We start from the raw sequence: 14454 nt of genomic DNA, 5'->3' as shown, positions 1-14454 counted from the left end.
TAATCTTAAGGTTTATTAGGTGAAAAGTGCAAGATGTATAGTATGACACCATTTGTGTGAAAAATAGGGAAGGGAAGAGTAATGTGTACTTAAGAGTGCTTATGAAAAAAAAGAGAGTTTGCTCATGTATGCCTAGAATACCTCTGATTTAAATACCTATATATTTACCCTATAAAGATACATAAGAAACTAGTATATTGTTTGTCTCTGGAAAGGACAACTGAATGGCTGGGGATGGAGGTGGAGGGAGACCTTTCATTGCATATTTGAACGATGTAAATTATGACATACAGAAAATAAATAAAAATTAGAAGTTTAAAAAGTGATATTCAAATAGAGGGGGTTATGGGACCTTTGCAATTTTCTTTTACAGGAAAATTACCTCCCAATAGGTGGCGCTCATGCAACACTATACATATTTTTACTTTCCTTTTTGTTTTATTTTGAGAAAAATCCATATTTGCTCTGATGGACTTTCTTCTCCATTTGTCACCTTTGGGAAACTTGAGTCTAGAATTAGGGCTGAAAGTCTCTCCGCTAGGAGTGTTCCAAAGTGTAATGCCATGTTTCTGGGATCTATCCAGCATGGAGAACACCTGGATTGAAAAAAAGAAAAACTGGGATTGGTTCAGAAAACCAAATAATGCTTGGGTCCTGTTTTCTTGATTGAAACTTGATTGATTGAATCAGAACTCCTGATTGCTTGATTGGTTGATCGAGAGGTTAATAGAGGTCAGGGGTTTGTAATGAATGCTGATTTTGCCCTGGGGGAGACACTTGAAATATCTGGAGATATTTTTGGTTGTTACATCTGGGGGTACTACTGGCATCTGGTGGAGAGAGGTCAGGGATGCTGCTGACAACCCTACAATGAACAGGATAGTCCCCTCACGACAAAGAACTATCAGTCACCTACCCTCCCCTAAGCTTATAGCTTCTTGGAAAAAGGAGATAGGCTTGGCAACAGATGGGAAGGCAGGTAAAAGAAAGGTTTTGTTTTTTAAGAGAGAGCAGGCGCTGGGGGAGAGGGACAGAGGGAGAGGGAGAGGGAGAGGGAGAGAAAGAGAGAATCTTAAGCAGGTTCTGCGCTGAGCACAGAGCCCAGTGCAGGGCTCAATATCACAACCCTGAGATCATGACCCAAGCTAAAATCAAGAATCAGACACTTACCCTACTGAGCCACCCAGGCGCCCCAGAAAAGGTAATTTCTTAGAACTGGTGTAGAAGGACATACCTACTTTGAGTCCTGAGTTCAATTTTTCCTCAATTGCTTTCCTTGAAGGTGGCCATATTGGTCATTTTCCCGATCCCTGAGGGGCTAAAAAGAACAGCACAGTCATAAACTCATTTTCCCTCCTCATCTGTGAATTAATTTGATGCACATTTATTGAATGCTTTTCGTGTGCAAGGCTTTGGAGTGGGTGCTTCACGGTCCTGGGGATGGAAAGAGGGCAAGGAGGTTGGAGGCTCTCTGTATACAGTTTCTTTGTGTGTCCCTCTCCCTGTTTCTTCAACTTTTTCTCACTGGATCCAGACCTTAGTCTCTCTCAACCTTTCTCTTCATTTCATCCATTCTACCCAAAGTGTGACTATGTAATCAACCTTTATGCCCTAAGCAATTCCTTATCTGTATGGTCTCCTCTGAATAACTTGTCCCCCACCCCCAAATTGTACTATCAATTATAGTAATTATTCATTCCCCCCTCCCTTACCTGGTAAAGCTGGTCATTGGACAACAGAGTCTGCTTGTCTGAAGCTACAAAAAACAAACAAACAAAAAAACACAAGGTAGGCTAAGAAATTGGGTTATATTCACACACTGGAGTACTAAATAGTAATAAGGGTGAGTGAACTACAACAAGGTGGAAAGATTTCACAGGCATGTTTTTTGACTAACAGAAGCACACACACAGGAGTACTTTTGTATGAGTGCCTTGACATAAGGAATGAAAACAGGCAAAATTAATCAATGTTGTTACAAGTCGGGATAATACTGGTTTTGGGGGATGGGTAGAAGCTGGAATTGACCACAAGGGGGACATCTAGGGTGTGGGTAATACTCTCTTTCTTGAACTGGGTCTTGGATTCATGGGTGTGTTTGCTTGTTTAGCTGTATGCCTGCCATTCATGCATGTTTCTTTCTGTAGGTCTTAGTTCAATTAAAGAGTTGTTTTTTTTTTTTTTAAATTCAGAGGAATTGGAGGAAAATCAGAGGGAGGTGGTTCTTGAGACAGGTAAATATGCTGTGAACACAACAGGGTCCTTTTCACCCAGATGGGCTAGATGTCAACACGTGCCCACCTCATCTCTTCTATTGGGTCTACTTTGGTAGGAAGGAAACTGAGGGTCCCCGGTGGTCTCATTTCTCACTGAGGAACATTCTTTTTTTACCTCTGGACTGGCGAACTCCATCCTGTCCAGCAATGAAGTAAACCCCGACAGCAAGGAAGAAAATGCTGACGATTTCAGCGAAGACAAAGCTGGATACAGTGCCTGCGTTCAGGTCAATGCAGTTCTGACACACTATGGGGAAAGGGAGGGACAAGGCGCCTTCAGGGTGTGAAAGTGGTTCTCCTGAATCTTTTTCTCTTGCCTACACGTGCTAATGCCTCCACCTAGGGTAGCAGACTCCTCTCTCTGTGCAAGGTATGTTAGGGGAATTGCCTGGGAAGATCCTGGGACTAAACATGCAACACTTCCTGATATCCCCCCACCCCCCAGGCATTCTGGGGAAACCTATAAAGTCTGACCATCAGGAAATATGTGAAATAGAAGGAAGATCAGATCCCCTTCTCTGTGGTCATCTGCCTTCTACATTTCATTGCTGCTCACCTTGTAATCTCCTCTGTCTCCCTGAACTACCCCAACTCAGTTTATATGAATGGATGACGGCTCCAATCCATGGCTGCCTATCCAGAATTAAACCAGGCTTTACAGGACCAGGTATGCTTTTCTAAGAAGATGAGGGAACTGTCTTGTTATATTCAAAAAGAGGCAAGCTGAGATTGAGAGAATGAGAACTGGTTAGTGTCTATCCCCACACTCACCAGGGATAGGAAGCCCACCAGATTAGCGAGTACTGCTTAATTAGATAACAAACAAACCAAAGGGGATTACATACTTCTGTAATATACTTGGAGTGGTTCTGAAAAGCCCTCTGATCCTTTACACTGATATATCCCTTGAGGGTCCTTGATACTGCTTCCCAGATTCAGCTTAGTATTAGTCGAGGAATTTTCTTGTTTCCCATCTTTAAACCATGTGATCTTTGTGTCTTTTGAGACACAAATCAGAAGTACCGAACCATCTTCTCGATTGTCATCCAGTTTTACCACAGGAACTTCTGAAAAGGGAAAAGTCATCGTCTGTTAAGGATCGTTCCTCTGAAATTTTCCCTGCCTCGAGGTATCAGGACAAGACCATTGTAGCGGCTCTTCTCAAACTTTGATGTGCACATGGTTCACATGGGCAACCTAGTGAGAATTTCAGATTCTGCTTAGTAGTTCTGGGAAAGAGCTGAAATGGAGCATTTCTAACTTGATGCCCGTGGTGTTGGTTCATGGGTCCCACTTTGAACAGTGCCTAGCTGCTGGGGTCCTGTTTCTACTCCAAGAATTAGAGAGCTAATTGCTTGGCTTCAGGAAAGCTGCCCAGAAAGATCATGACTGGCCAGTCGTTTGGTTGACTGCCATTATTACCCATCATCCCATCCCTTCTGTCACTCAGTCCTATAGGACTACTAGTGTAGGAACCATATTTCCATGAATTTCCTCAGACTTTGAGGATAGAAAGAAGCCATTCACACTACCTTGTTTCTTCTCGGCTGTAGTACCTATAGAGACAGAAGAGAGACAGAGGATTAGCTGGGTATAGAATTGTCCAGATGCCCTGAGGTAATCATTTCCTTGGTCATTCAAGGCCAAGATAGATATCCTAATGTAAGAGTGGGCAGTATCTATACTTACCTCCCTGGGTTGTAGCCTAAATCACCAAACTGAATTCAAGGTATTGTATAATAAAGAATTTGTCTGGTCTTTGTCATGGATTCCTGGGAAGGAGTTTCTAAACCCTTGGAATTTCATGAGTGATAGGAGTGTCTGTGTTATTCTTGGTGGGCTTATTTATTTATTTATTTTTAAAGATTTATTTATTTATTTATTTGCGAGAAAACATGAGAGAGCATATGGTAGGGGGAGGGGAGAGGGAGAGAGAGAGAAGCAGACTCCCTGCTGAGCATGGAGCTCCACTCGGAGCTTGATCCCACAACCCTGTGATCATGATCTGAGCCAAAATCAAGAGTTGGACGCTCAACCGACTGAGCCACTCAGGTGCCCCTTGGTGGTCTTTTGGACCATACATGAATTTGTGTTATGAGATGACTCAGGATGGGGCTGGTCAAGACCTGTGTAATCTGGAATCTGAGCCTTGGCTGAGGAAGGAGCTGGAGACTGAATTCAGTCACGTGGTCAACAATTCAATCAATTATACGTATCTCGTGAAACTCCAGTAAAAACTCAGTGGAGGGGCACCTGTATGGCTCATTTGGTTAAGTGTCTGCTTTTGGATCCAGTCAAGATCCCGGGATCCTGGGATTGAGCCCCACATTGGGCTCCCTGCTCAGTGGGGAGCCTGCTTCTCCTTTTCCCTCTGCCTGCCTCTCCCCTGCTTGTTCTCTTTCTCTGAAAAATAACAAAATAAAATCTTAAAACAAAAACAAAAACTCAGTGGAGGGGCCCATGTGTGGCTCTGTTGGTTGAACATCTGACTCTTGGTTTCAGGTCAGGTCATGATATCTGGGTGGTGAGATCAAGTCCCGTGTTGGACTTTGTGCTGGGCACAGAGCCTGCTTGAGATTCCCAACCTCTCCATCTATTCTCCCACTGCTCCCTCTTTCTCTAAAAAAACCCCCCAAAGTCAAGGGAAATAAAATTCTCAGTGGAGCTTCCTTGTTGGTGAATGTGTCAATGTACTAGGAGGGTGATATATTCTGATTCCACAGGGAGAGGGCACAGGAACTCTGTGTTCAGGGCCTTCACAGACCTTACGCATCTCTTCATTTGGAAAAATGCTAATTTTATTTTTTATAATTAAACTGTAATAGTAAAGGGGCACCTTGGTAGCTCAGTCATTAAGCATCTGCCTTCAGCTCACGTCGTGGTCCCGGAGTTCTGGGACTGAGCCCCAGGTTGGGGTTCCCTGCTCAGTGGGGAGCCTGCCTCTCCTTCTGCCCCTCACTCTGCTCATGCTCTCTCTCAAACAAGTAAGTAAGTAAGTAAATAAATAAATCTATTTTTTTAAGATTTTATTTATTTATTTGTCAGAGAGAGAGAGAGAGAGCACAGGCAGGCAGAGTGGCAGCAGAGGCAGAGGGAGAAGCAGGCCCCCTGCTGAGCAAGGAGCCCGATGTGGGACTCAATCCCAGGACGCTGGGACCATGACCCGAGCCGAAGGCAGCCACCTAACCAACTGAGCCACCCAGGCATCCCAAATAAATCCATTTTTAAAAACTTGAGCTGTAATAGTAAATATGTGCTTTCTTGAGTTTTGTGAGTTGTTGTAACCAGTTGTCAAATCTGGGAACCCTCCAGGTTTGTACCCAGTTTGTCAGAAGTTTAGGTGGTATAGGAACCCCTGAACTTGTGCCTGGAATTCAAAGGGAGGGCAGTCTTGTTGGGCACAGTGCCCTTGACCTGTGGGGTCTGATGTTAATTCTGGATGGTTAGCATCAGAACTATACAGCAACATACATCAAAGTATTGCATGCATGGTCTGGAATGCTCTGCTTTTTTTTTAGCAGCTAAAACTCCATCAAAAGTGGGTTTACATGAACTAAAGGCTCTTTGAGTATGTCTAAAATCCTCAGCCTTGGTAATCCATTTTTTTTGTAGAAACCCTGGACGTCCTGGGGTGGGGAGTAGCTATTCAATAGCCTTCAAATCTGTCTCAAAACTCAAGAGTAGTGGAGTTGCGTTCATTGTTGTACTACAAAGAAGTAGCACCAGAATTCAGTTCAATTGGATTGAATGCAAACATTTACCACATATGCTGACGTACCTGACGTGATTAGCTGTGTGAAAGACAGGAATGGCGATACAAAGAACTAACTTGTTGCCTCCAAAGAGTTTACAGTGAAGCAGGAAAAATAAACACCGATGTAATTAACATAATAGAATATAAAAATTATCTTTAGTATTCATGCGAATGCATTTGAAAGGGGCTAGAAGCTATTGATTTTGCCCAAGAGTCAGGGACAGGGAAAACTTAACAGAGAAAGTGACATTTGGTTGGAACTTGAATGATTGGGAGTTTGCTGGACAGAAAAAGGCATCCTGGGGAGAAGGAGGAGCTGAGCAAAGACACAGGTTGGAAAAGAACAGAGAGGTAGTGTGTCTAGAGGTGGAGTGTATGGTGGGGACAGATGAAGCATGAATCAAAGTATGAAGGGAAAAAAAAGTATGGAAACAGTTGGAAGGAGTCAGCTGTTTTAGAACTTCTTGCAAGACTGAAATGGTTATTAATTGTACTTAACAGAGTTTGGAACATGGTAGCTTTATATTTGTTGAATGAGTGCATGAATGGATGAATGAGTGAATTAAAAAAAAAAAGGCAAGGCAAACAGTTAAGCAGATTTCTCACCAGTGGCCCTCCTTGACCACCTGATCACCATGGGAGGGACAAAGGGACCCCTTGTTCTAACTCAGATTCTATAGGAGAGAGGGTCCAACTGATTGCTAACATCCTTTAATTTTGCTTCTGTGAGTCTTCTTTCTTTTTAGGATTTGAGTGCTCATGTAGCCAAATTTCCTAGGCTGACTGGTAAGAGGACAGAGCCCATAGGAAGGAGGGATCATCCAAGTTCACACAGCTCACTGGTGGCTGCTCTGGACCCAGAGTTCAGGTTTCCACTGCTCTTTCTGCTATATCTAGCTGCTTTACACAGGCTTTCAGCCCTGCCCCTCCACGTGTGGTCTTCAGTGGCTCTTCTCCCATTTCCTGCAGAAATCATTCTAAACTCTCACTGTTCTCCTTGAGTCCCCCGCTCAGGAACAACAAGCTCAGTTTTAGCAAGTGGCATCATCTGCCACTTAGGTCATTGAGAACGTAGATGTCATAATGACCTTCTCCAGCTTCCCTCCCAACTACACACCTACCTATGGCCAAAGCCATTTGCACTTCCTCTCTCTTGCCTTCTCCTCTGCGTCCTTGACCCCACTCTCGACTCCATCCTTTCAACATCAACTCCAGGAACTTGCTCTACTCTCTGTGTTTTCCTTTAGCCTAGAAATGGGCTCACATTTCTCTCACACTCAAAAATATTTCATCTTAGATCCTATGTCCTTTTCTATTTACCACTCAAACTCTCTTCTCATCCAAACGTCTCTTTTTTTTAAGATTTTATTTATTTATTTGACAGAGAGAAATCACAAGTAGACGGAGAGGCAGGCAGAGAGAGAGAGGGAAGCAGGCTCCCGGCTGAGCAGAGAGCCCGATGCGGGACTCGATCCCAGGACCTTGAGATCATGACCTGAGCTGAAGGCAGCGGCTTAACCCACTGAGCCACCCAGGTGCCCCTCATCCAAACATCTTTAAAGACAGTCCACACTTGGTACTTTATCACCGTCCTCATCTTCTATACACTTCCATTCGGTTTCCTCGTATACTACTCCAGTGAAAGGGTTATAAATCAATCGTGGCCTTTATTTTGTTAAATCCCACAGACTTAAACTTTTAAATATATTCTTCTGTCAGCAGGAAGTCTCTATAATATTTCATTATTGGTGATTCTTTCCTTTTGGAAGTTCTCTGCTCCCTTGGTATTGCATCATCTGATTATTCCAGCTCTTTGATCATCCTCTTATCTCTTTTGTGAGATGTTTTTCTCTAACTACCCTTTATTTATTTATTTATTTATTTATTTATTTATTTTTAAAAAAGATTTTATTTATTTATTTGACAGACAGAGATCACAGGTAGGCAGAGAGACAGGCAGAGAGAGCAGGGGAGAAGCAGTCTCCCTGCTGAGCAGAGAGCCTGATGTGGGGCTCGATCCCAGGAATCTGAGATCATGACCTGAGCCGAGGCAGAGGCTTAACCCACTGAGCCACCCAGGCGCCCCTCTAACTACCCTTTAAAGGTTAATATCCCCTCGGTTCCATCCTCAGGCCCTCTTCCTCACATCTCACGTAGTCCTTGTATGATTTCAGCAACTTTTGTGTTTTCCTCAGCATGTGGAGAACCATCTCTAGTCCAGATTCCAGGCATCAACCCAGGTCATCCACTTCCCATTGTTTATGCCCAACAGAATATTCATCCAGGCATCCTATATTGTACCTTACACTTAGTCTAGTGACACTGAAGCTTCTCTCTCCAATTAGACTATAAGCTCACTAGGGCAGAAGGTTCTTATCCTTCCTTATATCCTCCTAGCCTATCATGTAATAGGATCTCACTCCTATTTGTTGACCTGTTGGCCCTATGACCAACTGGGTGAGTGCTTTATAGGTCTCCCCCTAATTCCAGCTCTGAGTTAAGGAACACACACTTTTTCTTTTCAGGTCCCCAGCCTGTGCCCTTTTGGGCTACATTCAACCTAAGATGGTGGCATCCGGGTCTTCCCTCTAGCCAGTAAAATCTGCTATTTTCATTTCTTAAGAGACAAGGACCCCATCTCTCCCACTGGACACTGCTTCTCTCTAGTAGAGAACAATAAGAGGCTTCATTTTGCCCTTCTTTCTCAGAATTCTAGTGTGACATCTGAGGTAGCCTTGAGGTTAGAGAAACCAATACCCTTTCTTTCCCGGTAATGATCTCTTCCCCTGAGCCTTTCTCCAGACTACCAGAACCCCGTACCTTGAAGAAGAGTGACAGCCAAGATGAGGCCAGCCAGATGCTTCCCCGGCTCCATGTCAGTCTCTGTCTTTCCCCTCAAAGAAGCACGAAGCAACTCCCAGCAGCCCGCCAGCCTGTAGAGAAGCTTGTCTGGCTCCGCCCAGTACCGCTCAGCCTGGGGCCCCTGAGAGAAGGCTCGAATCCAGAACCACCACCCTCTACTTCAAACGTGGGCAGAGAGGGGCCTCAGGAGGTCTGCAGGTGCATATGTATCTTGCTTTCTGTGAAGGAGTAGAGAATGGGAGGACGTGGGAGGGAAAGGGAGAGAGGACTGCTTCTCCATCTCAGAGACAGCTTGCACAGAAAAACCCCTTGGGTTCTGGGTAGGAGATGGGCCCCTTTCTTCATGAGAGGGGTAAACATCTCTGCTACCGCTTGTTGCTAGGATGTCAGTTGGTTGCTAGAAACTCATGAATTTAAGTGAGAAACCTCACGTGCTCAAGCCCTTATTCAGGCATTTTTCACTGCTCTTTGGAGACAAGATCATCAAAAAGGGGCCTGCCTGGATGAGAATAGGTAGGACAATTGGAACAAGACAAGCCATATATTTCCAGGCACCAGAGCCTGAACTGAGTTTCCAGGATCTTAGGCCCCCGGCTCCCTCAGTGGGTCCATCAGTGAGTCAACAAAAATCTATAGAACCTCTCATTATGTGCCAGGCACAAGCCAGGTGATAGAGATACAGAAGGGAGCAAGACATGTGCTATCTCTGCCCTCGGGTAAATTACAGTCCGACTCCAGCAGTGTAGAGAGTTTGGATCCCCATAGGCCACAGGAGAGAAAAGCCCACTTGTCTCCTGGTGAGTCAATCATATTTAATAACTGTCTCTTATTGAGCAAATATGGTATCTCATGTACCATGCAAACTTTTTGTCTGAATCCTTATTGGCATATGGAGAGAATTAGGCTCTGAAAAATTCCATGACTGGCCCAGGCCCAGTGGGTAGGCAGTATTGGAGCTGGGATTCAAACGTCCAGTTTAAAAGCTACTTAGTCTGGTGTCCCAGGCTGTCCAAAGAGGACCTTGGGCGGGCGGAGTCCCAAGAAAGACCAGAAATGGGAGGAACCTTGCTGGTATGGCTTATGGGATGGGGCTCACAGTATTTCTCAAGGGTTTTGAGAGCTGGCAGTTTTCAGGGGGTGAGTAAATGTAGTTACACTGTTGACAAAAACTCTGAAATTACTGTTTTACATCAGTGACTTGGGAAAGAACATCCTAAACCTTCTTTTACTTCCTAGAGGTCTAGACAACATTTTCCACATTCTCTGCTCTCTCTTCCACCTCACCCCCAAGCTCAGTGCTCGGAGAAAGAACCATTTGCACCTGCTTCCTTTCTACCCCACCCCCAGTCTGCCCCTGCCCTGACAGTCTCCTCTGATCACCGGCAGAGAGCAGACAGATAGGCGTCTTCTGGTTCCTCCCCCACTCCTTTACTTTTTCCGGATACCCATGAGTCAGTTGGAGGAGGGTGTCTTTCACCCTGGCGGATAGTTCTGTGACCTGGGTCTACCTACTGAAGGAAATCTGCTGGAAAATGGAACACTGTAGGTTTCTGGCTGGCCTGATACTGGCTGTCCTTCTCTCCCAAGGTAAGGCTTCTCTAGGTGATGAGGACATCTTGGAGAAGGGACGAGAGAGGAACATTTGCACCTGGACTGGGCTCCACGTAAAAGTCCTTCTCAGTGCTAGCTTCACTTTACCAAGAAGAGTTGTCGAGGAGAGTAGGGTTGGAATGTAGTACAGAGTTTGGGTTGGGAAACAGGCTCTTGGCTTTGAGTCTAGCTGGGCGTGTATGTTGGCCTTGAATGCCTCTCTAAGAGCCAGAGATCTGCAGGAAATGTGCAGTCTGCAGGGGCCTGAGCCTAGGGCTGATAAGGGAACACTATTTCTTCTAGGACAGAGAGGCTCTAGGATCTAGTACTTTTAGTGATTTGGCCATCATTTGTCACCATCAGGAGCCATGACCCTGTACTCAGGGGGATGCTTTAACAGAAAGTTGAGTTTAGGTGGAGAAGGAAGGAGGGCAGATCTGGGGTCGTAAGATGATCAACTCATCTTGGTTCACCTGGTTTTAAATTTTTTTTTTTTTAAGATTTTATTTATTTATTTGACAGATAGAGATCACAGGTAGGCAGAGAGGCAGGCAGAGAAAGAGAGGAGAAAGCAGGCTCCCTGCTGAGCAGAGAGCCCTATGCGGGGGGCTCGATCCCAGGACCCTGGGACCATGACCTGAGCCGAAGGCAGAGGCTTTAACCCACTGAGCCACCCAGGCGCCCCCCTCACCTGGTTTTAAAACCGGTAGTGTCTTGTCCCAGAAACCCCCTCAATCTCAGGCACCTGGGACGAATGCTTTGGGACATCCAGGATTTCCAATGGAAACAGATCCTCATGGAAGGCATGATTATAAGATGTGATATAACCTTGGCCTGCGTGAGACGCACAAGAAACAGCTCTTTGGGGGATTTTCCAGAAGATGTTTTGTATTCAAGTTGGTAATGGAATATGAATTCAGGGAAAATCTGGACTCCACTTTTCCCTGGGATTGGAGATACAGATTCTCATGCCTCTGTGGGTTGTGGAGGTGTTCTCAGTCAAAACAGTTCAGTGGATCTAGAAAGGCCCTGTGCATACCTCCAGCCCTCAAACTCCCTATAAGCCTTGACTTGTGTGACACACCAAGAATGAATTTGATAAAACAATTTTTTCTACCTCCTTACCCATAAGCAAGGGTAGAACAACTAAAAATCTTTACATGGGATTTGCCCAGGCTCTCCTTCTGGATCACTGGGATGGTAATCCATACCAGCTTCTCTCCTACCCCAACCATCACTAGTCCTAAGAAAGACGTTAGTGATGAGAGTCCATTTCTCTTGGTAGCTATGGGGGCAGGGGCAAAGTGGGAGGGAAGAGGATGAGAAGCTGAAGTGGGAGGGTTATAGATGGCTGGGATGTAGAATTAGAAGCTTTGTTGGAGGGGCACGTACGTAGCTTAGTTCAGCGTCTGCCTTCGGCTCAGGTCACGATCTCAGGGTCAAGAGATTGAACCCTTCATCCAGCCCCTTGTTGAACCCCTCCTTGGGCTCCCTGCTCAGCAGGAAGGCTGCTTCTCCATCCACCCCTCCCCCTCTCACTTTCCCCCTGCTCCTGATCTCTTTCTCTCTCTCAAATAAATAAATAAAATCTTAAAAAAAAAGTTTTGTTGGAAAACAAATGTGGACATCTCCAGCCAAGGAACAGTCTTCTGCATTTCCATATTTCTTGAATATTTCAGCAATCTATACTCCCCTTCTACTTCTTTTTTTTTTTAAGATTTTATTTATTTATTTAACACAGAAAGAGATTACAAGTAGGCAGAGAGGCAGGCAGAGAGAGAAGGGGAAGCAGGCTTTCAGCCAAGCAGAAAACCCGATGGAGGGCTTGATCCCAGGATCCCAGGACCCCGGGATCACGACCTGAGCCGAAGGCAGAGGCTTAACCCACTGAGCCACCCAGGGGCCCCTCCCCTTCTACTTCTAATCAGTGGTCTGAACTCCTTTCCAGGAAGGTTCTTAGATCCAGTTGGCTCCATGATTTCCTCTTTGGCTCCATGTCCATCAGGGTCTGTCCTCTGCTGGGACTGAATCCTTGCATCCTTCCTGGCCCCTGTAGTTCATGGGGAGCCTCCCAAAGCCTTTTTCTTGTGACTTCTGTCTCTCACACTAGAAACCATAAATTGTCCTAGACTTAGAAAGTGGTCCTTTTTAAGTACAAACTCAGCAGAATAAGGCATCTGCTGCAGACCAAACAGCTGGCTGCAGTCATGGTTGGGTTTTGGGTTGCTGTTGTTTTCCTCGTAGGGAGCCCCTCCAAGATAACCGTGGAAGAACTTGAGGACATGGTGTTCCTGACTTGTAACACCAACATCACATGGTTGGAGGGAACATTACCATTACAACATGGTAAAATGTGGAACTTGGGAAAACGCAACCTGGACCCACGAGGAATGTATATGTGCAAGGAGACAGATGAACAAGACCACAAAACACCTTTTACGCAAGTATATTTTCGAAGTATGTGCCTTCTGGACCCTCTGGATATGAGAAGCTTGTAGCCAGAAAGGACCATGCTGGACCAACCTGTTCTCTAAACAAAGTGGGGGTCCCTCTTGTAATGGTATGAGCCAGACTTTGGAGCTTAACTAATGGAAAAAAAAAATAGCAGGGGCCTTGGGACTTAAGCAGTAGAGGCTGGGTTGGGAGAGCGGTTTGGCCCTGCAGCCTTGTTTGCATTCTTACAAAGCTGGTACTGCTTCTTGGCTCCTTTTCAGGGATTCCTTGGGATGAAGGGCGGAGGTGGATGTAGCAAGGGTATCAGCAGGCCTTTCTCCAGGGATCTTACTGAAGTTTGGGTCCTGGTGTGAGGTCCCGGGGTTGCCCTACGAGGCAGAGATGGTTCCCTGGTCTTGAAGGCTCTCCAGTTCTCCTCTCATCTCCGTCCCCCCTGCAGTGTGTCAGAACTGTGTGGAGCTGGACTCAGGCACCCTGGCTGGCATTGTCATCACTGACCTAATCGCCACTCTTCTCCTTGCTTTGGGAGTCTATTGCTTTTCTGGACATGAGACTGGAAGGTTCTCTAAGGGTAAGTGGAAGGGACAGAGTGTGCGTTCATGTGTGCACGCGTGCACACATATGTTGTGGATGTGGGTGTGAGTGCGGACCTGCAAAGAATGGAGCTGGCAGTGGGTTGTGTCTCCTCCTGGAGTCACTCTTGCAATCTCTAAGGATTCCTAGCTCTGGTTATTGGAAGACTTGTGCCCATATGGCCCATGTAGACTTCTGAGGGTACCACCAGCTGCTGTCCTCTTGTTGTGTTCATGGGATCTCACTGTCCCCTCCTCCTAGGCCCTTGATGACTCTTTTCCCCTGTTTCTTCTAGCTGCTGACACTCAAGTTCTGTTGGAAAATGACCAGCTCTATCAGGTGAGCTGTGGGGGGGAAAGAGACATGAATGGGAGGGGCATGGGAAGGGATGAAGAGGCTGTTGCTAGGTGTTCTGTGTACGGATGAAGGGTTCTAGCAGGGAACTCATCAATGGCAGGGCTGGAAAACTCAGGCATGAGCTCTCATCTCTGGGGCCTACTGGGGTCTTCCCTGGGAGAAACTGACCCTGCCTCACTGATTCCCCTTCTCACCTCCTAGCCCCTTCGGGATCGGAATGATGCTCAGTATAGTCATCTTGGTGAAAACTGGCCTCGGAAGAAGTGAACCTGACACCAGTGGCTTATGGGAGTATCGACTGTACCTTCTTCCCTTACTCAGCCAATAAAGATGTCTTCTCTCACTCAGCAGGTGCCTGGACTTTTCGAGGCTCTCGGACAAGGCATGAGAGTTGTCTTGCCTTGGCTGGACCCTTGCCCTCCCTGCCCACCTGTGTCCTTCCTTCGTTGCTTCCATTCCTCCGCCCCAGATGGACAGTGTGATGGGCTGTCTCCCACCCCATTCTGGCCCACTGGTGTTTCTGGCCTGTTGGGCTTCCTGGGGGCGGGGTCGGCTCTACCACACTCTCTCAGCTACTTGTTGCCTCCA

General features: G+C 46.0%; 2 protein-coding genes across 3 annotated transcripts; one reads left to right on the top strand and one right to left on the bottom strand.

Annotated features, from left to right (window-relative positions):
* Positions 1 to 416: 416 nt before the first annotated feature.
* Positions 417 to 8968, bottom strand: CD3G (CD3g molecule). Of its 2 annotated transcripts, none has more exons than XM_032868621.1 (7): positions 8851 to 8968; positions 3809 to 3832; positions 3122 to 3343; positions 2392 to 2523; positions 1713 to 1756; positions 1235 to 1318; positions 417 to 596 (listed from the first exon to the last, which is right to left on the bottom strand). In XM_032868621.1, exons 1-6 carry the CDS (start codon positions 8903 to 8905, stop codon positions 1253 to 1255), a joined length of 543 nt encoding a protein of 180 aa, XP_032724512.1. In that variant the 5' UTR covers positions 8906 to 8968; the 3' UTR covers positions 417 to 596; positions 1235 to 1252. The 2 variants fall into 2 exon arrangements, with proteins under 2 accessions (XP_032724512.1, XP_032724513.1); XM_032868622.1 differs by having other exon boundaries at positions 1239 to 1318.
* Positions 8969 to 10264: 1296 nt separating this feature from the next.
* Positions 10265 to 14213, top strand: CD3D (CD3d molecule). The gene is made up of 5 exons (XM_032868624.1): positions 10265 to 10479; positions 12727 to 12939; positions 13376 to 13507; positions 13805 to 13848; positions 14068 to 14213. Exons 1-5 carry the CDS (start codon positions 10425 to 10427, stop codon positions 14131 to 14133), a joined length of 510 nt encoding a protein of 169 aa, XP_032724515.1. The 5' UTR covers positions 10265 to 10424; the 3' UTR covers positions 14134 to 14213.
* The last annotated feature ends 241 nt before the right edge of the window (positions 14214 to 14454 follow it).

This window comes from Lontra canadensis, unplaced genomic scaffold, assembly GCF_010015895.1.
Source record: "Lontra canadensis isolate GAN:19392208 unplaced genomic scaffold, GSC_riverotter_1.0 scaffold36, whole genome shotgun sequence".
In the NCBI taxonomy this organism is placed as follows: domain Eukaryota; kingdom Metazoa; phylum Chordata; class Mammalia; order Carnivora; family Mustelidae; genus Lontra; species Lontra canadensis.
This window is presented reverse-complemented; position numbering and strand designations above follow the sequence as displayed.